Below are 26,415 nucleotides of genomic sequence, written 5' to 3'. Positions count from 1 at the left end.
CTGCACAGAACTTCTCACCTCCAAGGAAATCGAGGTACCAGTAGACTGGGTGTCAGGACGAAAAGAAGGCTGCAGTCCGCCCGGGCGGACCGACGCCTACTTCGCGAATGTACCCCAGTCAACCGTGCACCGCTACAGCTGCCCGAGGCGGGCAAGTACGGAACGGAGAAAAAAAAAAAAAATTCCGCTGCAGGAACGGTTGCATGAATGGATTAAGCGTTGTCTTCAGATACTCGGATAGCAAAATTTCTGCACTTTTACGGGTTCTTCCAGATGAATGAAGTTTATCACTGCGGTACATGAAAAAAATTGCGAAAATCCAGCACTCCCGGCAGGTGATTCTATTAAATGTGTTCTACCGAAGGCTGTTTCTAATTTTTAAATAGAGGTTTTATTTTTATTTAAAAGTGCGTTTCCATCGGTATAGTATTAGAAAAAATTAGCATACTGTGTTACCGAAGTACCAGGAGCCCGCACGCCTTCAGTGCGCCTGCGCATATCGTCTTGATGGCGCCAGATGGCGCCAGGTACACGGCAGCTGCGCGCGCCTCCCGCGTCGGGACCAATCAGCGCGAGCGCACTGACGTCGCGCGGGCTGCGGTTACTCCGGTTGGTGAACATCAGAACACAGCTAAGACGAGTTGACTACAGCAATCTCGTTAACAAAGACAAATAACTGAAGTCTAATAAGTTGAATAAAAATGTGGTAGGTAGCTTTTTGACTATTAAAGTTAGGTCCCTCGTCTATTCAAATATTTTTGGCCACAGTTAGTCTGCACACCAGTTTACGAAAATGCGATTCTCGCCTGCACTGCAGCCCAAGAAAATTTCGGATCGGACACGGCGAAACCATGCGGCTGATGAGCACACGCAGACCATGACGCATGTGTCTAAAGGTGAATTCACGCGACAAACCATTGGATCAAGCGTCACGTGACGCCTCTCTTCCTCTCTGCGAGGTCGGCGCCTGGCCCACATTCGGAGAAAACCGGCGGGTACACCGTGCTTATCGAACCCGGCACCTCCCGAGTGCGAGGCCGACGCCTCGCGAGGAATTTTTTTGATTGCTAACAGTCACTGGTGAAACACCCCATATTGCATAAAAACGCAATTATAGAAAAAAGTTCGGCGTCGTTAGGAGACCTTTACCGCGCACCGCTACATTTAGCATAGTGCGTACCGCTACCCCTTACCAAGTACGGCTCCCCACCATTGCGCACGCGCTGATCGGTCCCGAAGAGGCAGGCTTGCAGCCTGGATGGATGGATGGATGGATGGATAGGAGCGCCCCCTTTGAAACGGGGTGGTGACAATTGTCACCATGCTGTTGACGGTAACGTGGCGCCATCTGGCGACCTCGTGGGGATATGCACATTTGCGCATGCGCAGGGCGATCTCCATTGCGCATGCGCAGGGTGATCGGAACAGCCGTGTTGGATTGAGTTAGGGTTTAGTGTAACGCGCCAGCCTGCTCACTACATGCCACACGTTATGCCGCATTGCTTGCAGCGTTCGATCATACGGGTTTAGATGGAAGGGCAGTTTTCTGATTTACACCATTTACAAGCGTTCAAAACTGCCGCGTGAACCGCCTTCCCCGCCTCTCCTTCCTCCGCTGCGGGTCCTCGAGGGGACGAGGTCTTACGTGACGGTTCTCGCGCGGCAGCACCGCGCAGTCAACCGCGCCGAGCCATTGTGTCGCGCACGCGTCGAATGAATCGCAGTCGAGAGATGTAATTGCTCTGCCGCAGTCGGCAGTGGCGCTTGTTTTTGCGGGCTCCCGCGATGTCCGCTTTTGCAGAGGCCCGTCGCTATTACTTTGTCTCCTGCGCACAGGGTGCTTCGGCAGCGAGCTCCACTCCAGTGAGCTCCTCCATTGTGAGAGGAGCGTGTTTGAAGCGGAGGATTTCCGGCAATCTCGTCAGGAAAGAGTCTCTTCTTTTTTTTTTTTTCACTCTCTTCTCGAATAAGCTATTGTTCGACGCTACGGTCGCACACGCGATGTTGCAACCGCACGATATTTATGCCGAGGAACTTCTCTCTGGCAGGTCCCGTAACGACGCGAAAGCGGCAAGGTGAAAATAAAGGCTCAGCGCGTTACATAACGCACTGAGACACTGGGGCTCTTCAGAGCCGCCTTACGCCTGAATTCCCTAACAAATTAATTTAAATTTAAATTCCCTAACTAAGTTGAACCTCATAACGAAGTTGAAGGGGCTCAGCGATTACTTCGCTATAGCCCTAGCTTCGTTATAACCTGTGTTGACCGACCTTCCAAGGGGAATTATCACTCCTTCATTGTATCCATTATTTCCTTATAAACCGTTTCTTTATAGTGAGGTTCGACTATGTTGCATATCTCTATTTGTAATAGTTGCTCCCTGTACAGTATCTATAAGCACGCTTGCGTGCGATCGGTTGTGGGTGTCCGATTCTTGTACATGTCGTTTCCCACTGCACCAGTCTTCGCTAAGCGACTTATACTGCTGCAACCAGTCAACCACAGCGGAGACAAATCCTCAGCGTATTGTGTTAGGGAAGAAATCTTCTTTAATCCACGGAATATAAATTGCGAGCAGTAATGCGGCTCTATAAGGGACCGCTCTTGGCGCACTGCATTTACTTTGTTGCAGACTAATAAATACTCAAAAGGGCGTTTCGCTGCGGTTTGACTGCGAGGTGAACAAACATGCGGTGTTCTCCAGCATGAACACGAGTTCACGCCGGTTCAGGCCGCGGCGACCGCAGTTCATATGGAGGCTAAATGCGAAACCGGTGAGAGCTAATTTAGTGCACGTAAAATACGCCCACGCGGTCGAAATTAACCGCCGCCTTCCATGGACTACGCTGCCTCTCATAGCCCTCGGTGTTGTTTGCAGGCGTAAAAAACTCACTAATCTATAAGGCTAACATTTATTCGTAGACAAAATGTATTTGACAGTAGAAGCACTCGATTCGCGCAGTCTGCCTCTTCTCCAACACTTCCGCAAAGAGGGCACAGGCTGTGTCGCCAAACTGCCTTGTGGAGGTTTATAGTCGGATACAACTCAAGAAAAAAGCGGTTTTTCTCCGTCACAGGACCCCCTTCCAGCCAATGGCGTCGGCCGATTCTCATGAACCTGCTAGCGTTGCAATAGATGGAGCGGGCTGGCAATGCACGGAGACGACTCGGCCATGGAGGGAGAGGACTATGCCCCCTTCATCTGCCACACCCAGCATGGTCACCCTAGCAGGCTCATGAGAATCGGCCGACGCCATTGTCTGGAAGAGGGTCCCCAGCTGTTCTCGCCGCAGCAGAAAAAAGCAGAGCAACGTCCTCGTGCTCTTTCCACTACTACAAGTGAACCAATTAGCCTAGACTGCCACCCTCAATCAGTTTTTCTCGCGTGTAAGGGGTGTTGGAGGTGGGCCGACGCCGCTGACCCACTAATCTATCCACACGAACGTCCGGGTGGAGTCAGGCGCCCCGCCGATCAGGTGACTGCATGTAGCAGCAGTACCTCGACTTCCTTCCGTGAATGCGCCTTGGCCATGTGTCTGGTTCCGGCAGAATGCTGCTTCAATCCCAGCACCAAGTGCGACTGCCATACACGTATACAGTCGACATCAGTACGATGACGATCAGTTTCGCCGTGCCCAGAGAGGACCAATAGAGACTTCCTGGTATATATTGGTTCTTCCTGGTTTGGAGGCTACTACTTCCTCTACGAAAACAATTCTAATGAGGCAAGCAAGCAAGGGAGAGGACCGAGGGAATCAAGGGGCCAGCATTGCGCTCACATCTAGTTCAGCTTTCTCGCAAATACGAACTGATGAATTGGGGCACTGTATCCTAGCAGACTAAGCTTAAGATGTTGGTCGCCTTCACACTGCTTCTGACATCTGTACACTCGTGCTCGCAGCCAGTGACGGGGCCACCCTGGATGCCGTGTCGGTTGCGAAGCCTGACGGCAGGTGTGGTGACGATGCTCAGGATCATTACGTGCCCTAGTAATGAGGTCAGAAGAAGAGAGAGAGAAACTTCACTTTGGAGCATGTCTGGGTGTCTCGCTCGACAGAAGGAAGACGGCGCGGCCGATGCCAACGACACGAAATGCGTGCAGAACACGCCTGGTGTCACGGCTGCGCCCTTCCCTTTGCCACTTTGCGGAGCTCGCCTGCCGACCCCATTTGTAAATGCTGCTCACGGCCTAACTCGCGACCTAACAAATAGGAGGAGCTTAAAAAAAAGTAAACACAACGACGTTTCGGTCTTCTTGTGTGGGTGTGATACAGGCTCGCGAAGGAGCGGTTAGCATAGAGACGAGACGGAGAAAATCATTGACTAATTCGCTCCCGCTGTACCTTTCTGTGGTGGAATGCGTCTCGTTGAAGCGAGCCGCTAGCGATTATGGTGGTGATTCGTCGCCAGCTCGGATGGACGTGCTATCACAAGATTGAGCATCAAAAACCTCGATCGAGAGGAAAATATATCGCAAGCTTTTCATTATTAAGCTGTTAATGTGCTTCGATAACATCAACGAAGTGGCCCATGTCAACAAAGGAGAGCTAGCCTGCTAGCCAGATTTTTGTCCAATTTTCTTCATTGTCCTCTTCTCCATTGTAAGCTGTGAGAGCTCTCCTTGTGCTTAATGGCAATCAATTTTAAAATTCTCTCCTTTGCAGTCTGTGTCATAGAGTTTCTTACTATTACCTAGAGGGAAAGCTGGCGGCGCTGCACTTCAGCCACCATGGACGCCCAAAGCATCATGGGGCGGTGAGCTACTTGTTGCGAGACAGTCGTAGTTTATCGAGAACACGGAGTGGCACTACTGAGATGTTTCATTCCGAAAACGCTGTTCGTGTGTGCGCAGACGACTTTCACGCGAACGCAGTGTGCAAAAACCATAGTAGTAAAAACGCATAGACACACGACGCCATTAAAAGGTTTCCCTTTTCCGAAATGCCATTAAAAAACTTCTTGAAGTATCTAAGCAACAACATTTTTTTTAAAACATATTTACTTTTAAAAATGTGCCTGTTAATTGCGAAATATTAGCTTTTATAGTGTTCAATGCTTGGCCAATAGGAGAGCGAGTCGTCTCTTATTTTGGGCAAACTTTGCACTTAAATGCTTTTCTGCTCGTTTGTTGCAATCATTAGACAAGATATTGAATGTTAGGACGTTTGTAGTTATCAAACAGCTTTATTTTTCTATTATTTTTTGCCCAAAAGTTGCAGTTCCGCAACAAGTAGCTCACCGCCCCATGATGCTTTGAGCGCCCATGGTGGCTGAAGTGGTCTCGAGGGGTCGCCATGCAAACTCCCATAGACGGGCTGCCAGCTTTCCCTCTAGGTAATAGTAAGAAACTCTATGGTCTGTGTTACATAATTGCAGTAGATGTAGAAGGCAGCGCCCGTCCATGTGTCTTTCTTCTGTCCTCGTCCAAGTTCGCGTTGTTATCCAGCAGAATACGTTTATGTCTGCACGAGACATTACTGGGATCTGTCAGCGACATACATGATATCAAGTTTTCAATACCTGCTGCTTACCATCTCCCTCCCAAACTTAATCACAGCCCGGATTTAGAGGTCACATCGCCCTTTTAGCCGCCTCTCCATGGCGGAGTATGTATATAGCGCCGCCAGGTTATACCTCTAGGATATATTAGGGTTCCTAGAAATCTGGTAATATTAAGGAACTCAACGGCTAAACATTGGCCGCGGAAAGGCCTGTATAGGCCTAGTCGCTTGCTCGCCATGGCGTCACCGCCTAATTGAAACGAGCTGTGAGCCGCCCACATTAACTGCTGCCCACGTCTCCACCATGTTCCACCGGGGACAGAAGCGCCCGGGAACCAGGGCGCCCAGCCCGTGGCTCAAACGTATCGCTGCATCACCAGCGTCCCCTAGTGCTCCGAGAATGGTGCGGCAGTTTCGCGCCCAAAGAAATAGCTGCTAGAAACGTCTGCTCTGCCTGCGTCGAGCTCGGAGTGAAAAGCAGTCGAGACGATGAGTCGACAAGCTGGCGCGCTTGCCGGCGTAAGCTACCACAGCGATAAGGCGTCAGCAACCTGCATTTTTTTTTTGGATTTCACCAGCCGCCTACTACCTCGCGTGGCTGAAATGTTGCTTCGCGCATGCAGCCGTCCCTTCCGGCAGAAATGGACACGGCGATATCAAAATATATCGCCGCCAAAGGCCTATTTTTCCCAGATGCTCGCGTATCGTGGGCACTTTTGTCTCCGATGCGGAGATGTTTCACGCAGCAAATGGCAGCGAACTATTTCGTCAACCTCCGGCCTCGTCTCAGCGCTAGCCGATGCCCGCGGGCAATGTCAGCGTGGTGAGGCTGTTTTTCATAGCTGTCAAGTTATTTATAGCGCGTATATCACTTGCCTGGAAGGGGAAGTTCTTGTGTCCTCACCGCGCAGAGCAGTTCTTGTCCTCACCGGGGCACATGTTCCACTTCGTTCGCTTCCATAACCAATCACCAACACACAACACACCACTGCCTTCACTACAAGCACTACAATCACGTCACTACTTGCACATCGTGTCTGAGGACGACGCTTTTGGACAAAAGACATTAAAGCGGAGAGCATACGTGCTCACCACATCTGTCACCGGTCTAACGCGTGGTTTAACGTTAATTTCCAAGCTGTGCCTTTCCCTAGGCGCGGTTCGAATTTCCCCGTCCAACGCAGTGACATCTCCAGAGAAGCGCACAGCCTTGTTCGTTTCACAAACTCAGCTCACGATCTCACACCCGGACATTTCTCGCGCATACATACGGGCCGAGCCAACGACACGGCGCGAGGCCAGAACTCCGCTGCTATGCATCTGCGGACCGTCTTTGCCGAAAGTAACCGAGCAGCCGAGCGGCGGCGCTGCTATCTTCAGCGATGGCCGCTGCTCCCCGGCTGCAAACTGCTGACGTAAGCCTGCGCCCTCGCTCGGTATGACAGCACTCCGAAGGCACGAAATTGCTCGCCGCACATACTAGAGTCACTAGATAAGCTTCTGCAGTGACTCTAGCGCATACTGCCTGCTTTCTTCTTATCGTCCAAGGAAGGGTGGCAAGTGTGCGGGCTCACGTCTCCCAGTTTACACTCCCAGCCGCGGAGCAGCGGCCAACGCCGGCGATCGTAGCGCCGCCGCTCGGCTGAGTCCGCGTTCTCGCTGCCGTAGCGGCTGCAAAGGTTACTTTTGGCGAAGATTGTACAGTCTGTTGCAAAAGTTCACAGTCCACGGCGCCACTGAAATGAACGGCGCGGTGGATTGTAAACTTTTGCAACATATGTATACCTCTGCTGTGTTGTCGTGGTTATAGCTGAGTGTCACGAGGCAAGGCGTAGACTGAATGGATTTCCTGTGATGTTTTTGACCAGAAATTTTTCCAACATAAATATTCATAGTAACTGCAGAATCTTGTTTAATTACTTCAGAAAATTACTACAGAAAAAATTTCAGTACAACAGAAAAATACTACAAAACAGAAAAATCTGTTCTTACGACAAAACTACAAAATATTTGGTCGTATTTTTTACACGGTTCTGTCGTTGTTTTTTTTTTTCGACTGCGTAGTCATACTGGAGCAAAGTAAGCGTGCTAGCTACTGATCTAGTAGGACGAAACAGCAGCCCAATATGATGTTCCAGGGATCACCTTTGTAGGATGCTTCAGACAAGAACCTTTTTTTTTCTGCTTTGCTCGTCATTTTTCATTTTGTCCCTTTCCAGATATTCAGTTTTGCTCGCCGATATCTACCGCATTCAAGTAACTCCACAGAGGGCAGAAGCATGCAATGCGAGTCTTAGCGTTTATTTATTTATTTTTTACAGCGTAGCAGCCATTATGTCCATGACACTAGAACTGATACCCGCTTTTGGACGTCCAGTTGGCCTAAGCTTCAGCTCTCCCTCGGCGAGACTTTCGGCGGAAGAAACAGTAATGTTTTCTGGAAGCAAAAAGCAGAAGTCGGCAACGTTTTTTTTTTTTTTGAAACCCGTGATTATATCCAGGATATATAAATGTCGTTAGGAAATACGCTGCAGAAAAACTTTATAAATGTTCGCCGTATAGATTGTTGTGTATAGATACTGTATAGATAAACTATATAGATGCTTATAGATAGTGTATAGATTTTTTCCTGTTACTGGTGGGGAGCTAGAAACCATTCCTCCGGCTGACCTCTCCACCTTTACTTTCATTAAATTACTCTCTCTCTACCTAAAATCTATAGGAAAAAAAATACCTAACCTTGCTATCGCTAATACTGATATTAATAGCTGCGACGCGGGTTAGATCACGGCCGCTGCGGTCGAATTTCGATGGAGGCGAAATTCTAGAGGCCCGTGTACTGTGCGATGGCAGTGCACGTTAAAGGACCCCAGGTGGTCGAAATTTCCGGAGCCCTTCACTACGGCGTCTCTCATAGCCTGAGTCGCTTTTGTACGTTAAAGGGGCTGCGAAACACTGCTTGGGGGGATGCTGGCTATGCTTCAGGTGGATTCTTTATGTCACACAGATGCTGACTTAAAAAGAATTACAGTAATCGATGCACAGGAACGGGGGTTATTCAGTGAAGAAATTTCAAAATACAAGCAAACAAAACGCTGCCATCAACTCGATTTTGGCGGGGCTTCCCACTCCTATTTCGCTCTCCCAATGACGGCACCTGGCGCAACCAATCAAAACAGCCCGCCAGAGCACGTCGCGGAAGTTTGCACTCCATGGTTGCCTGCTCTCTGTAACTCGTTCTTGCTGAGACTGGCAGCGTCGTTTCCATGTCAGAGCCCCTGGTGGTGTATTTTTATTTTACTTGCTTTGCAGGGCTTTTATCTGAGACGAACAAGTTGTTTTTGTTGATCTAATATAAAACAAAGACAGGATGACAAAATGTGTCTCTATTTAATCACACAATCTGCATGTTATTTACTGTTTGTCCAATCATCAAGCTCGCGCCAGGTGAGGTCATATCAGCTGCTAAAACCCGCCACTGTGTGGGGACACCATCAGAGCCATGAATTTGTTTTGGGGAGGACATTAAAATATCAAAAAAACGGAATATACGCGGTATTACCGACGCTAATAGCACCATTGTTACTCACTGTATGCGATCAACAGGCAAAACAGTCAACTAACATCGTGTTTCTGGGCCCCTTTAAACCCCATAAACCAAACCAAACCATTTCCTATTGTTGGTTGTGGTGGTGACAAAATTATGCGGATAACTAACGTCAGTGTAATTAGTGACGTACGAATTACATAGCGACAGGAAAGAGAGACTTTAATTAAGGAATAAAGGAGAGGTCTGCCTGGTCGTTAGTCTAGCATGCTACTCCAGATGGAAACATTGAGAAAGATCCCTTCAGTGCATTCTGTATTAAAACTCTGAGCGAAAAACATCCATTGGGGCTTTGTCGTACTCCTCGCGGCTTACCATAGGCTGCATGCGCTTGAAAGCTCTTCTTTAATTCCTTGAGCAGGACGCACGACTACGGTCGGGTGTGCTTCGACGGCATCGAAATAGCTAAGCCTTCCCTATGCGAGAGGTGCTTCCTTGTGTGCAACAGTGACACGCAAGCCACGAATGAATGACCGTTCGATGACCGTTGAATTCTGTGGATTGCCATAGGTGAACGAAAAGAGACGAGCCAGGGAGATGGGCGCAGCGAAGAAAGTGCACGCTACGCTTTTTTACAGTTTCTTTTTATATGCAGCGAAAATTGTAATCTCGCATCTCGACAGGAGCATGACGCTTTGGCACGGTAATGCGGGCATGCTTCTTGCTTAATGAACGGGCGACGCAACCTAAGTGAATGAGCCTAGGAGGGAGAATTGCCGGGCGATTATCAAGGCTTTGATCAAGGGTGGCAGCGTGGTCTTGACCGAGAAAACGTGCTTAGCTGCGCACTTCAGCTCTGCCAGCCTTCGGCGCCAAACTAGAACGCGCTACCCATTGACGAGCTTTCGTCACGCGCTCGCTTTCTTTTTTTCATCCACCTCCTCCCTCCGCATTACCTTCCTTGGAATCCGAGTGTAGTCATTTGAACTGTTCACGCGGGTGGATAACGACATTTACCGTTAACTGTGGTAATGTCACGATTATTAGCCAGCGGGCGGACATGTGGATATGGCTTCTGCAGTCTGCGCCATGTGAACCGGTGATGTGCCCTTCGTGGGCGTAAGCATCACCTTGCACTTTCGACTGGCCAAACACTTTCGCAAGAGGAAAAGACAAATTTGTGTCGACAACTCCTGCTTTCAACGATGAGGCATTAAAGGCTTCCGCCTTAATAATATTAAAACGAAGCGGAGCGTGGCGTGACTGCGAGGAGGCAGCGTGTAGGCGCGTCCGCCGCATGCAGACGGTAGTGGACGACGGCGCGCACCACTCTGACGCCATCTATGAGCAAGCGGTGGCACTACTCTCGTTCGCTCGGTTACACCGGCAACGGCGACGCGGCTCGACCCACGAACGAGCGTTTAATAGCTGCGCTCTAAAATAGAAATTATTTTCATGCATCTGCTCGACGCCGTCGCCTTGCTTCAGAACGTGTCGGCCCCTGCATGTTTTCGCGATCCTTTTCGAAGTGATGACACCCTTGGAAACCTCATGGCTGAAATCTCGCGGCTCCTTCAAGCATCCACTTGCGCATTCATGAGCGTTCTACAGGACAATATGGAAGCACTGCTAGGACTCTTCTTGCGCAGTAGTTACGGTAGGCTAGAGGAAAAGTTGACGCTCAGCCTATATGTAAATGGCGAAGCAGTCGGTGCAGAATAAAAAAGCAGTACGTCTCACAACACCACACACAAAAAAAAAACTGCACGGCGACAAAGCAGCACAGGAAAAAAGACAGCACGCGTCAAAACAGGAAAAGAATTGCAGTACTCTGGAAAGTGGTCGCGACTTGTATAGGCCGTGCGCAATTCCACAGAAGCCAGTATTCGATGACAAATTATACAATCATGCATCCATTTATTCATTGAAGTTTAGAATTTCATGCTTTTAGTTCAATTCTTTCAGCTTCGCTCGCATGTAGGCTCTGTAAGGTGACACGCTGAAACACATTGGATTGCTGCTGCACTTTTTTCCTTCGGTTTTTGTTTTGTCTCGTCCTACTGGTTTCGCGTGACGGAGGGTATATCTGCTTCTGTAGTTCCTTATTCTTCACAAAGAACCATTGCGTAAATTGTTTAAACAATAGTTCTCCACATCTGAGTACACCATGACACAAGTAACTGTGCAGGAATTCACGCTGTCCGTTAGTTCGTTTCAAGGTGCGCGCCCATCAAGTAGAGGTAGAATCTCGTCGTCTGCAAAGTTTTTGTTGCCCGGTTAGCAGGCCCAGTAATTTGTCCGCATAGTAACGGCTTCCTGTTAAGAGGCGTTACCGTAATGGCTGCCACCGCAAGCGGCAAAAAGGAGGGGAGTGTGGAGTGCGGCGCCATAAATTCGATGTTGGCCTGTACCGGTAGACTACAGCATTCTGACGACACAGAAGCTCCTTTCGCTGAGAATTTATCTTTTGTGAGTTAGAAAGAAGATAAAATGTAATACATGTGTCGCCATCATTGGCCGATTTTAGCTGCGGTGCGTCGACTCATTTTTTATGGTTGCGGATCACAGAGAATAGGCTGCACCGCCATACACATCAAAAACGGTGATCACGGAGTCGTTTTCGGAGCAGGTGTCGTAAGTTTCAGGCGTGTGGCGGAAAGTGTTTATGAAAGCAATTTGCTCGGCAGTATAAAGGAACCTGGGGCCAACTTCAACAATTTGTTGTTCTCAGCAAAATACGAATCACGTGCTGAGAAAATTACATTTAAAACTGTGTGTTTTCCCCGCCGCTCAGTTCAAACTTTTGACGTCAGGACCGAGAAAAAAAATACGTGATCACAGCATGTAAATGCATCGCGATGTCGCCTAGCCTCACGGATGAGCGCTGAAAAAAATGACTTGACTTCATTCTTTGTTCTTTATGCATTTAGTCGTCAATGCTAATTCGCAACGCCGCTGCGCCCGCGATGTCTTGTTAACTGAGCTCCCACAACTCCTTGTGCGTTGCAGCTCACCTCACATTGAGCACGGTAGTATAGTCATGAGCAGTATTAGAGGAAACGAAGAACATTCGTTTATTGATTACTCCATGATTACAATGAGCAGTTGTTCTTTACCTAGTTTTCTTCCTGGCGTATGATATCCAAAAGTCGTTCGCAAATTTAGTAGATAAATAACCAGGAAATTCGCATCTCTATGCAAAAAGTTTGTTCTCCTTTATATTGCTCACCAACGTACAGGGTTGGTCAAAAGTTCCCAGGCCAAAGGGTTTCCTTTTCATCTGCATATCCTGGCACTTAAGACGACGATTAAAACTATCCAGGATCTCAACAGGTACAACGATGCTTCTTCTACCCTCTATAGATATTTAGAGCTTCAGGGGCATCGTAACTGCCCGAGTGCACTGCTCAAAAGCAAACTCTGTGGCCTGGTAACTTTTGGCCGACCCTGTGCATGCCCATTTCTGCTCATCTAACGGCTAAACGCAAACCCTTCTTCGCTGTGGTTTTCGCAGGGACAGCGACCTCCTGCCCCTGGAAAAGACGCCGTGGCCTCCCCCTGCTACTCCACCACCCAGCAGTCTTGCCGAGTGCCCGCTGAAGACCGGGGGCGGCCACGTCTCCGGCCGCCTGGTCGAAGCAGCCACGATCCTGGTGGCCGAGCTGCTCCAATACCCGTGGGGTGCCGACGCTCTCCTCCTGGTCTCCATCGTGCTGCTCGCCTCGCTGCTCGTCATCCTCTACTACGTGGTGGCCGTCGTCGTCCCCATCGTGGTCCTGGCCGTCCTGTTGGCCATGCTCAACTCGGCACTCTTCGAGAGCAGCCGCTTCTCCCACATCCTGCAGCGGCTACGCCTGACATGAACTCCGCAGTTCTCACCTTATTTGATTCACCTCGATCGGGCTACCATTTACTTCTGACACCCTCCAGGACAGCTCTGCCCTGGAGCTTAATGACTGACCTCCGACTCGCCATCGACGGCAAGCTGGAGTCGAAACGAGTTTTTAATGCGCGTATGTCTGAGTTCCTTAGAAGACTGTGTGCCACTGCAACACGACACAAAGGTTCATTGTGTTGACAGCGCCGACCAGCGTTCGTGAGCGTGGTAACGGCACGTGAGCTCTACATGCTGCAGTATGCTGTGTCCCGAACTTCTGATGGTCTCTTTTGCTGCACTTTACCTGCGGTGTCGACCAAATTACTTTGTCTTTCTTCGCGACGATCTTCGGACGCTCTGAGACAAGGTAGCAATGCTGCCTCTACTTTGTTTTGTGATGAAGCCGTAAGATCGGTCGCAGTTTGCCTTTATGAATCTTACACTTCGACTGTGGTACTAGGTAGCTGGTGTCGCACTGTCTGTTTGCTGTCATTGCGTTCGCACCTGGTGAAGTTCTCACATAAATTTCACTCAAGTGCCTCATGCATGCCTGCGAGTGCCAACTGGGATCTCATCGTATGTGCTCTTCGTTTTTGTTTTTAACGTCGTACAGAAGGCGTGAAGTCGGCACTTGCGTTGGCCCCAGGTCGGTCAAATGTCTAAGTCAGTTTGTATCAGGGTCTGAATATATGCACCAGCATTTCACTTGCGCACGCGGCTTGTTCGATGGAAATGCATGCCACTCGACAACATGCTCAATAATTTTCTGGTCACTTCTCCGACTTGATGGCTTGCCATCACATCATCACCCTCTCGTCTTCAGCACCCTGTGTTCATTTGAAAAATAAATTAACACTCAACAACACTGCATTGCAGTCTGCATTATTGCATAGAAGCAGGAGCAAGATGTTGAACTGCTACTGCTTCTTTACCGTTTGACGTCTAGGCAGAGTACAGGTTAGACGCAAAACATAAAATGGATTGCAATGTGGAAGAGCCTAATACTTAGCAAACACAAGCCACTTACAACGGCTGTCTACATTTGTCCGCTCGGATACGGTCGTATTAGGGCAAACGGATCATTTCTATCTTGGGAACCGCCATATTGCTCGCTGGACTGCTGCGTGCACGAAGCATTCACGAAGCAGAGAAATTCCTCCGCGACCGCATGTCCACAGTTTTACAACGCGAAGAATCCTAGCGGCGGCTTCTTTCACACTGCCATTCCGCGCATGCGCGCGCCTCCCCCTGTCAAGCACACATACTTGCCGATGCGCAGGCGCAGTTGCGCTTCGTGGAACCGGATCGCAGCTGCGTCCCGCACGTGCGTTTTTCAACCACTAGCAGACGAATTTTCGTCGCCCCCCAGAGGGTGCCACGCGTTGTGGAAAAGGCGGAATGGAAATTCTCTTTCCAATAACGCCACTCGGAAACAGAGACCGGTCGTATGGTTTTTCTTTCTCATCCACTTCACCAAACTGCAGCTTTTTACTTGGGTTGTAAAGTATTCGGCGAACAACAAGGCCTCGCTGCGCACCGCCAGCTTTCGGAGATGCACAGACCCTGCCTTCCACCTGGTCAGAATTCTGAAGAGGAGAGGGACCGTGAGCAATGCAATGTGCAAGGAATTTCGGCGCGTGAACTCTGGGGTGTGAATGGGTTAGTCACGGCGCTTTGCGCTTTGTATCTAGCGGCCGTGGGTTAGTTAATGCTGTGACAGCAGGACCGTGGACGTGCTAACAAAAGCACGCGAGGAGTGCTGGCAACAATGGCAGACGTGCCAGTGACGTTTCGACGATGAATCATCGCATGACACCTGGCATAAGTGCGCGCTATGCCGTGCATTGTCACAAAATGTAGTTTTGAGAATCCAGGGACCGGCTTCTTACGCCAAACCACTTATCGACGCGACGACGGTGGGGGACATTGACCACATGTCAGTGGCGAGGACACCCGACAGGGAAGTGGAAAGACAGACCCACACATTTTTGTTTGTTTTTATTAGCAGGACCCTCGCTCCAAGGTTACGCCCAACTTTTAAGGGCAGTGACCTCGTATTACAAGGACTGAATCGGTATTTAGAACAGCAAGGTGAGTCTCGGGAGGTGACGACCTCCGCTCCTTTGTCATTTTTTCTTTTAACTTGAAAAAAAGGCAGGGTTCCGTGGGAAGCCTACCCTCGCTAGAGGCTCTCTGGCGCAAGGCGCGCCATGCAGCGCATTTGGGACGCGGAGTTCTTGATGTCTACTTTTTGCGGTCGGCTGGGCCGGCCGTTGAATTTCTCATCTATGCAGCACCTGTATTTACGCATTGCAAATAGACACTAAGCAGAAAGGAGTAAAAAAGGGGTAACGTTACGTAGCAGGGGGCGGCAGAAAGTTAGGTGGGCGGATGAGATTAAGAAGTTTGCGGGAATATGGTGGCCGCAACTGGCACAGGAGGCCTTTGCCCTGCAGTGGGAGTAGTCAGGCTGATGATGATGATGGTGATGATGATGATGATGAAGCTGTACTCTAGCCCTAGAGGACAGTTTACTCCCTTTTTACACCCATATAGGCGTATTTGTGTGTGTGTGCTTGCATGACAGTCGTCAGTCTCCGTGGTAAGGAGTCTCGAGCGTCCTCTTCAGCGATACCAACGGACCAAGGCTCCGACGACCACCACCGCATCGACTTTACTTCGCCGATCAGAGAACATATCGTACGCAGCTTTACACAGGGTGAAGACGACAACACTGCAGAAAAAAAGTAAGCAAGAACACCCCAACGACGGCACACACACAAAGCAGGTAACAGGATTGCGGCAGTCCCATTCCTTCATTTTGTGTGCATCGCTGTGCAGTCTTTTCCTCATATATTTTCCATAGGCCCAACGACGTGCTGTCCTCGACAAAATGCACTTTCCGAGCTGCAGACACTAAGCGGTTGTTGGGGCCACGTTTGGGGTTTTACATGTGGTTAACCGCGACAGTGTTTTCCGTTTTCCCTTCGTCCTGACGCGACAGCGCTTTTGTTCACTTAACGAGGGTCGAAGTACGGGCGAGTTGGTTGTTCAAGGAAACGTGGTCACAGCGCGAAAACGACGTCACGGAAGGGAGGAAAGCGTAATCGCTATACACTCGGGTAAGTGCAGCCCACCACAGGAACGCTTATTAGAAGTCCCTTATTAGAGAGAGAGAGTGTCCTGGAATAGAATATCTCGTCTCGCGCAGGTCTACGTGAAGTCGCCACTGGAAGAGCTCACCGATAGGGGTGTGGCGCAATCTGCGGTTGTGAAGAGATGATTCGAGTCCTCAGTTCTTCAAACACACATTCGAAGTGGTTTCAGAGCACAAGAAATAACAGTAATTAAAAGGCAAGCAGTCAAATGTATAGTAAATAATAAATGAGTAACCTTAAAAGTAAATCAGTTGTGTAATTCAGTGGCTCAGTGATTAAATTTAAGCCGCCGCGGTGGCTCAGTGGTCATGGCTCTCGACTGTTGACCCGAAAGACGCGGGTTCGATCCCGTCTGCGGCGTTCGAATTTCGATGGAGGCGAAATTCTAGAGGCCCGTGTACTGTGCAATGTCAGTGCACGTTAAAGAACCCCGGTCGATCGAAACTTCCGGAGCCCTTCATTACGGCATCCCTCATGGCCTGAATCGCTTTGGGACGTTAAACCCCTCCAAACCAAAACCAAATTATTAAATAAATACATGCCTAGGTAAGTCATTAAGCTAGTAAGCAATAAAACAAAGCAAACAAAGAAGAGCTGCCGCCGTGTCGTTTGCAAGCGCTCGCACAAGTTTGGCCGAATGCCCTCTAGCTTCGCTACAAGACGGCCGCTGGTCGCTTCATAGCAACGTGCTCTGCATAACTGTACGCGAGCTAGCTTGATTTCTTTCTTTCACGTACTCCTCGTTTTCTTCTTTTTCTCGTATCGAACCAAAGAAACCCGACGCAAGCGATGACGCAAGTTCCTCGGTGGTGCCACAGCGACAGACATGATTTGCATTGACGCTTCGAAGAAACGCCCGTTTGCAGGCACATCGTATGCGTTTGTTAAACGCGGTTGGTAATTCCTAGCACACAGCCTCAGAGAACTGCCTTGACTCGATTCGAGCGTTTGAGAGAAGAAACTTCATCTCGAGAACAGAGAAATGGCTTTCGTTGACAGCCGTCTATATTATTTGTTTACAAAATGATTTAGGGAATGTTTAAAGAACAATAATTTTCATAGATGTCTTTAATTCTCTCCCCCCCCCCCCAAAAAAAAAAAAATCTGCTGCGAACTACCGAATGTTCATTAAAAATTTTATTCTTGCAAATTTTCACCTTCATATAAAAACATTGACAAAATTTTGTACATTTTGTAACCAGTCCGGTTGAGCGTTTGGAATGCACGCACCTGTCATTTTAAGGCTTAATTCCAAGCCGCACGGCTCAGCGGCTAATCTCAGCTCCGTTGACACACCAAGAGGCATTGTTTTATAAGCGTCAAATGAAACTGAAACGCGAACAGAAAAGCTAGAGCATATTTGTTTACAGAGGCTAATATAGTCGGATACAGATCAAGAACGAAGCGCCTCAAAGGACCCGCTTCCAACCAATGGCGTCGGCCGATTGTCATGAGCCCGTTAGCGTTACAATGCACGGAGAGCATTATTACCTTTCACCTGGCACTCCCTGCATTGTCACGCTAACAGGCTCATGAGAATCGGCCGACGCCATTGGCTGGAAGGGGACCCTTTGTCGGGGAAAAGCCGCTTCATTCTTGAGTTGTATCGGACCTGTTGATTTCAACTTCGAAGAAGAGATTACTGCTCATTAAAGGTTTGAATAGACCCGGCCTGAATTTGCTATCCAGCAACTAATGTTTTTGTGTTAGCGTTTCATTTGACGGTGGTGGTACATTTGTGCACAATCCCTAGCAGACGACACAGTTCAGGTTCATCAGCCACATGTCCAGCACGCCTACTTGGGTTATTAGACAAAGAGCAGAGATTCTAGGTCAGTAGGTACACGGTTGAACTTGAACGCCAGACGATAAAGAAACGCAGACGGTAATGAAAGACGGCGCAGAGGACGAAGTCTCCATACTCTGCGACCACTGCCGTCCGTCTCGTATGATTGACGACGTCTACGCACGCATAAAGAGCGGCACATAGCTCGCCTTGGCGGCTTGTATGGAGAGCTGTGTCGGATCGAAGAATCGAAGCGCCGGTGGAAGTTACGAAAACAAACGCGAATATATGCGAACCTTGAAAGCGATGCGCCATGTAATATTCGTTCTCATTCTTTCCCGGATGAAGCACAGGCGATTGGTATCTCGCAGTTCTTCGATCAGACTACGGTCCTGCTTGTAGCGTTGTTGGTTCAGCTACTGTACTTCAGAGCACGGGCGACTGTATGTACCCCGGTGAATGGGTACTATTCTAGGTTCAAAAGGTAGACGTGTTTCTGTCCCATCACTGTTCGTGGGATAAGAGGTATGTATGTCCACAGGGCAGTCGTAGGGGCTTGGATTCTGAAGTTGAGAGAGTGGCGGAAGTGCTGGAAACGAAATTATTGCGCATAAATTTAAGGAAATATACACAGAAGAAAACAAAAAAAAAGGTCATGAAGGCATGGGCCATTAAGCCTGAGGACATCATCGTGGCGATGGGAGGCAGCGTAAAAAGTCGAGGATAAACAAAAAAGACCGCACAGGACAGGTACTGAAACTACCAACAATTTCATTGCGTTCAGAGAGGAGTATTTATACGCCAGCCGTGACCCACGCGATGAAAGGAATTAAAAATAAAAATAAAGAACAAAAGGGACAAAAATGAGCCATTAAAAACGCCACGCTCCGAATAGAGCTAGAACAAGTCAATCTACGAGCGCACCAAGATAACAGAGCCTAACGCAGCCAAAAGAAAGGACCGCCAGTTACCAGATGAGAAAAAAAGAAAACAATCAAGAATGAACAACGCTAAAGGAATAGCGAGAGCAGTGCCAGCAACATCAAAGGAGAAGTAGAAGTAGGATCGAAGTAGAAGTTAACAAGAATGACAATGGAAAACAAAAACATTTTCAACAAAGGATCACAGGTCGAAGCTAAAGCGGAGTCAAGACAACAGCCACTGGAACGAACAACACGCGGCAGTTTGAACCAAAACTAAAACCAAAATCAACGCAAAATCAGCGCTAGTACATCGAAGCATATGCAAAGTCAAATTAATACCGTTCTAAAAACACGATCTCCTTACGAGTCCGTACAATCGGAGGTGTGCTAACACAGTGCTCTCCAGCATTGGCTATTATCAGTTCCTCAGTGATTTCACTGACCGACAAACCCAGACCATACTGACACATCATGAGGGTTCGCTTCTGGCCGTGGGGACTACGTTTCATCGACAGAAATAGTCAAAAGACGCTTTGAATTGAATTGAATTGAACTGAGTTTATTTCCGTTCGAAACAACGGAGGGGGCTCGAACAAAAAGTGAAGCAAGTCCACTTGATTACGTTCGAGCCCCCTTTACACGGCATTTGGTGAGGACAAAATTCTAGTATAACAACAGATACATTTACAGATTGCAGAATAGAACAAAAAATGTTAGTTATGCACAGAAAATCTTACAAAATATCAGGGTGGATGTTTGGGCGAGTTGGTTGCTCATGATGAAAAACTGTAGCGCTCGAGACGAGGACACAACGAAGACGACAACACATGCGCTAACTTTCAACTGAATCTTTATTCAATGCACAAACACTTTTTAAATACTGCGCAAGCATCAAAATATCTTCCCACGAGCCTATCAGACCGCAAGTCACTTTTCACATTTTGTACAAGCCATCAAGAAAAATCATCTCCTTCTTTGATAAATATACAGATGGCATAATTACACACTTATCTTCTAAATTTTTTATTCGTCTTGCTTCAACAATCTCCCGTGTTAGCTGTTTCCTGCTTTTGTTAATCACCTGGCATTCATCGAACTTCGGCATGCATGCATCTGGTTTACATTCCTCACAGTGTTCTGAAGGATTACCTTTTTTATTTTCTATATTCCTATTGTGCTCCCGTAGCCTCTCGTTTAGGCACCTCCCGGTTTGGCCTACGTACACTTTACCACATGACAGTGGCAAGGAATACACACCTTCTGCGCAGTCAACGAATTACAAATATACCAATTACCAATATACGAAATATACCAAGAGGATTGCCTGAAACCATGGAGGAAGTAGGATAGGAAAGGCTCTTCCGATAGAAGCCGGAGGACAAAAAAACGTTGCGGAAATCACGTAGTTCTGGAGGCCATCTTGTGCCAATGCTCTTAGCAGCGACTCCAAAACTACGTTATAGTTGGTACGTCAGCAGCGTGGCTGTGCCGTTTCCTGGCGGCAGGATCCGGTGGAAAGTGAAAGAGAAATGGCGGCTAAAATAAGCAAAACTTGGCCGGACGCGTTCCTTCCTCCATGCCCGGACGTGTAGCGGCGGCAGACTTGTACGGGCGCTCCCGTAGGCGGTCAGAAATGGCACCGAGTTGCAATGGGTGGGAACTTCCTCTCCCGGCCTCACAAAAAATTCTTTGGAGGCACTTAGATATCTCTTAAGTGCGGGAAGGCGAAAGCCGTTTGCGACTCATTGCAATGATTTGAATTTGCCGGGCTTGAATTCATTTCACGACAAGAAGAGTGTGGCGAGAGGAAGCGGTGACGTCACGCTGCGCATGCGCAGCCCGTCGGCAGTTGTTTTTTGGCGGCGGATCCCACTGCTTCGACGTCCTTTTGTCTGATGTGACGTCATCGTCCACTTTACTCGTTTTTGATCAAATTTTACCCAAATTATAAATCTTTCGGTTATCTTAAGTACTAATTACGCTTAATTACACATTTTTCAATCTAATTTGACACAATCTTTGACACAATTTGACACAATATCTGGGTGTTTACGTTTCTTGTAACCTGTCTTGGAAAACTCACGTTGAATACATAATAAATAACGCTGATCGCATGCTTGGGTACCTTCGCAGAAATTTCTCACGTTCATCTAGTTCAATAAAATTATTACTTTATAAAACATTGGTACGGTCCAAGTTAGAATATGCTGCATCTGTCTGGAGCCCTGGCATCGATTCACTTGTTTCAGATTTGGAAGCTGTGCAGAACCGCGCATGCCGTTTCATTCTTTCTAATTATCACCGAACAAGCAGTGTAACCGCCATGAAATCAAGTTTGTCCCTACCACTTCTTTCCCACCGCAGATCAATAGCCTCATTGTGTCTTTTTCATAAAATTTACCACAACAGCTTTCTCAACCCTAAGTTACTGTCAAGACCATGTTACATATCAGCACGCGTTGATCACCGTCATAAAGTTGGAATCCCATCTTGTCACACCAAATGTTTTCATGACTCATTCATACCTCGAACTTGTGCCAGCTGGAATCACCTTCCCCACGACATCGCAGGTATTTCTGATAACAATGCATTTCGTCAAGTCCTTAATGTTTCTTTCTGAGTATGTGTCGTTTATTACTGTATAAAAATTGCCTTTCACTGTCTACACACTGTTTTAATATATCCCTACTGCATTCTAATCTTATTGCCTTCCTGTGTTTTCAATTTGTCATGTATTCCTGGTTTATTTTTGTTTTCTCTTGTTGTTGCTGTTTAGACTGAAAGTTTTATGTATTCCCACTCCCCTCTGTAATGCCTTCGGGCCCTGAGGGTACAATAAATAAATAAATAAATAAATCCGACGTTTTCCCGCCCATTCTGTGACAACATAGAAACTCTATGATTTTCGCTGTGCTGTGACGACTTCCGGTGGATGTGACGTCGCACCGTTCTCATTGCTATATCGACGTCCGCGCTATATCGACGCATTTGGTTGTTTTCTTTGTTTTTTCCCTATAACGGTCTATAATTAACTAATCACTCTACAGTCATCAAACTTGCCGTCTGGGCTGCATTTTGTCACCTCTGTCTGATGCTACCATTCGTTTTCTCCTATCCTGATTAGTTGCCGCGTTAAGGCCGGGATACATGCGACGTTTTTTTCGACGACATTCGCGCGGCAGAAAACGACGCGGCGGCGCGACGCCCGGCTGGAGATACATGGAGCGTTGAAGCGGCGGCGCGCCGCCGCGTATCCCTCGACGCGAAAGCAAATGTGATCAAGTGGCAAACACCACTGTGCAAGGAGGTCTGTGAGAACAGCTACGCTGACCATTCTGTTAAAATCAGGAAAGCTTCACTTCGCCATCATTGTACAAAATATAGCACGCGCGCTTAAGTATCTATAAAGATTTGCGTGCTCGAATGCATGCCGTCGCGTACCTTTCGACGCCCGCTCAGCCGCGGACACCAGCGGCTGCGGTTTTCTTCGACACATTCGCTTCAGGGAGGGAGCGCAGGCATTCCGATCCAAGATTCGGCCGTGTACTCCAAAAAAAGCGACATTTCAAGTCTGATGAAGCGTTTATTTTCACGACAATAACATTTCCGTGCCAAAAACACTGCGTAGCTCGACGGCCGTGGCGGCCATGTTGGCGGCGGCAGGCAGAGGACCGGAAGAGCGGGCTTGCTGTGCTGCTATTGGCTCGCTTCAGCCGCCGCTTCCGGTCTCACCGGACGCCGCGCGTCAAAATCTAGCCTGTCCTGATCGGCGGCGGCGGGCGTTTTTTTCGACGCCGGGCGTCAAATCTGCGCCGTTGGGCGAAAATCGACGACTCGCCGCGGTAAAAACGCTCCATGTATTCCGGCCTTTATTCGTGGAAGAGAGCGATACCCCGGAAGTGATTTAGGCCGCGAGCATGAGCAATAAAAAGCTTTCGCCTTAAAAAGTGATGTCAAGACATCTCTGCTGTCGAGTTTTTCCTCCAAGCTCGAAACACACAGCACTACTGATCTGTAATTTTTTGCTCCCAAGCGTACACGAAGTGCACGCCATCGGCTGACGGTGTGAGAATGGGTAAACAAAAGCAGCCTATGACCCTTCGACTTTGAAGCGATGAACCGGAAGGTGAACGACCTTGGCGGAGTCGCGAAACGAAGGGACAACCCAACTGTGCCAAGCCATGCAGTCGTAAAACCCACCTTGTCCGGGTGTTCTAAGTTCAATACAAAGACAGACTTGAACACTCTTTCGGGCCATAAATTCCACTAGAAGTACTACATACATGTGTAATAGGCGGTAAGCCTCATGTGCTACCCCCAGACGATCGTGTTTACCAGCGAATTTCTACGAACGGGTCCTGTTATTTTCCTATTTGTTACAATTTCACATCCAACATCGCGATTGTGCTCCAGAAACTGGATTATTTCAATACGCTCTTCTGAGCCATATCTGCTACTGATAACTCGAATCACCAGCGTGATTATTGGTCCCGTATGTCACGCGGTGTGGTCGGCGCTTGCAGTAATGCCCTAGCTGCTCGTGGTGTTGACTCGAAGCGGGCTGAGTGAAAACCGCCAAGACTCAGCGCCTGAAAGTCCCGAAAGAATGCATTATTAACAGATCACGGCAAAATTTATAGACGACGTAGACGTATAGCTAGCAGACGAAGAAACAAAATAGCCATTACTATGATCATCATCATCATCCTCCTCCTGACTACGCCCACTGCAAGGCAAAGGCCCCTCCCATGTCTCTCCAATTAACAACCGTGTCCTTTGCCAGTTGCGGCCACCCTGTCCCCGCAAACTTCTCATCCGCCCACCTAACTTTCTGCCGCCCCCTGCTACGCTTGCCTTCTCTTGGTATCCACTCCGTTACCCTTAAGGACCAGCGGTTATCTTGCCTTCGCATTACATGCCCTGCCCAAGCTCATTTCTCACTCTTGCTTTCGACTAGGATGCCATTAACCCGCGTTTGTTCTCTCACCCACTACGCCCGCTTCCGATCTCGTAACGTTACACCTAGCATTTTTCTTTCCATAGCTCGCTGCGTTGTCCTTTACTTATGCTGAACCCTTTTCGTGAGCCTCCACGTTTCTGCCCCATAGGTGCAAAAACCAATATACAAACACACATACTTTAAATAAGCCTAAAGAAAATCCACTAAACAACAACGGCAACTGAGACATACTATGCAACACTGCCCGCCTATTCAGTCTGCCAGGGACGAGAACGTGGCCTAAACCAGAGCGTAAGCCACCGCCCGTGTTGTTCTAATCTAACGTAAACAGGACGCGGACGGCGTGGTCCGCAAACACGCGGATGAGAAATTTCTTCACGACGGACCCGTACGAATACACGCGCTTGCCTGTTCAAGCGGAAGGTGACTGACATGGCTGCAACGTAAGCGGGGTCGCACCATAGGACTTCATTCTGTTGCACACTTTCGAGCGCCTAGGCAAAGCCTACAGAAGCTCTCAAGAAAGCAAGTGCAGAGTACGCTTCTTGAAACCACTTTCAAGCGGGCGAGTTTAGTGTCATTTTAAACGAATGACACTCGCCTTTAGTGTCATTCGCGTAGTGTCACAGTGTCACACAATGAACTTTAGTGACATTCACTGCACACCGCACTCGACACGAAGTGGGTTCGGCGAACTCTTAAGTCGGTTTCCTTGTGGGGTCAAAGATCCTGTACAATGCCTTTTGACCTTACACCGAGGAAGTAGTTCCGATCAGCGGCAGCGTCTTGTAGCCCAACGCTCCTCTGTCTGTAGTCGCACCTAACACGCACTAAGCTTTGTTCGCTTAATCCGCGATTTAAAGGACAACTCGGATTTTTTTTGGTACTTACTTTACTTACTCCAGAACAAGCCGTTTTTAATATAACCAAGTTGAAGCATTTAACAAGAGCAAAAACTAAGAAACTGTTGTGTCCCCTTATTGCTTTTGTGTGTGTGCGCCCCCGCGTCCTCCTCCTAACGACAGTTCGCATCCTCCTCCTAACGACCACTCGCATCCTCCTCCTAACGACCGCTTGCCCCTCGTCGCACGCTGTCGCCGGATGCCCCCCCACGGTGCGCCCCCGCACCCTCCTCCTGTTCTGGGAAGCCACTCCCTCCCGTGGACGCTTCTCCCCTCCCTCCTTTCTTCGGGCGGCCAGTTCGGCTCCTGCCTCGGTCGACGCTGGTCGCACCCTCATCGGCTTTAAATAAACGAAGTCTTAAAGTACCGTGTGCGTCTTTCGCTGCATTCAACACAGCGACCGGACACGACAGTGGCGACGAGAAAGTGGATTCGACCCGCGCTACGCAACGCTATTGACAAGCCATGGCTACGCGAGGGTTTCCCAATCAGATACCAGAATTCAACGGCTCATCGTGGTCATCGTGGGTTGGACGCCTTCAGTTCTACTTTGAAGCTAACAACATCACAGACCCAGCCTTGAAGAGGGCCAACCTGCTGACGCTGTGCGGGGAGCAGACCTACGATACTGTCTGCGCCCTTATTCAGCCAAGCACACCAGCGGCAGTGTCTTACGACGACATCGTAAAAGCGCTGCAAAAGCACTACGACCCAAGGCCATCCGAGGTCTACAGCCGGGCTCGCTTCCAACGACGAGATCAACTGGCAGGAGAAACTGTGAGCGCCTACGTAGCCGCGCTCAAGAAGCTCGCTGCCGACTGCAATTTTGGAACGCTGTCGACAACAGCTACCGGGCAGGAGGGAGACGCAGCTTCTTCTGCTAACACCACCATGCTTCCCTTGGACGTGATGTTACGCGACAGATTTGTGTGCGGACTGAGTGACGAGTCACTGCAGCAGCGCCTGTTCGCTGAGAAGGACCTCACATTCAGCAAAGCTTACGACATCGCCGTTCGAGCGGAGAGCGCCGGTCACCAGCAGAGAGGGATTCGCCGGAACACCGAGCCGGTACACCAGACAAGCAACCAGGTGCGCAAGCCTTCTGTTGTTGTAAAATCGGTCAAAAAGGCACAACGCTGCTGGCGGTGTGACGACCAACACAACCCCCAGGGATGTCGATTCCAGTCAGCCACGTGTAATTTTTGCCACAAGCGAGGGCATATCGAAAGAGCATGCATTACGAAACGGAGACTTGCCAAGATAAAGTCACCTTCCCAGCCTAATCACAGCGTCAACGCCTCAGAGAATACGCCGCTATCTGATCTCCATGGAACAACATCAGCAACACCATCTGTGTTGTACGACCTGAACACCATGAATCTCGGCACGCGACCGAAGATTTTTACAGAAGTAAGCGTACATCACCAGCTGATTAAGTTCGAGGTGGACTCCGGCGCAGCCTGTACTCTGATCAGTGAGGACACGTTCCGAACTTCATGGCCATCTGACGCACCCGCCCTGCAACAAGACGACACGCACCTGCGAACGTGGTCAGGACAGAATCTGCCATTATTGGGCTCTGCCAACGTGCAGGTTAACTACAACGGCCAGACCCATACGCTACCTCTGCTTGTTGTGAAGGGCACAGGATCAAGCCTTCTAGGGAGAAACTGGTTTTCTCCACTAGGCGTGATGATATGCGGCATACACCAGACGCCGAGCCAGAACATGGTTGAGCAACTGCAAGAGAAATACGAAAG

At 48.9% G+C, this 26,415-nt stretch overlaps 1 protein-coding gene across 4 annotated transcripts in view; it reads left to right on the top strand.

Annotated features, from left to right (window-relative positions):
- LOC149365830 (uncharacterized) overlaps positions 1-26,415 on the top strand; it is a 93,605-nt gene that overhangs the window by 48,996 nt on the left and 18,194 nt on the right. For 2 of the 4 annotated variants that reach the window (XM_089546605.1, XM_089546613.1), the window contains exon 5: positions 12,564-13,047. The exons of 1 other annotated variant lie outside the window; for it this stretch is intronic. In XM_089546605.1, coding sequence (XP_089402731.1) covers positions 12,564-12,912 — 349 coding nt within the window. In that variant the 3' untranslated portion in view covers positions 12,913-13,047. Of the gene's footprint in view, positions 1-12,563; positions 13,781-26,415 lie in introns of those variants that run through there. One more of the 4 variants, XM_089546598.1, reaches the window with a different exon arrangement.

Source organism: Amblyomma mixtum, chromosome 1, assembly GCF_055824585.1.
Source record: "Amblyomma mixtum isolate Tamu chromosome 1, ASM5582458v1, whole genome shotgun sequence".
In the NCBI taxonomy this organism is placed as follows: Eukaryota; Metazoa; Arthropoda; class Arachnida; order Ixodida; family Ixodidae; genus Amblyomma; species Amblyomma mixtum.
The sequence above is the reverse complement of the archived record's forward strand: the minus strand, read 5'-3'. Positions and strand labels throughout refer to the sequence as shown.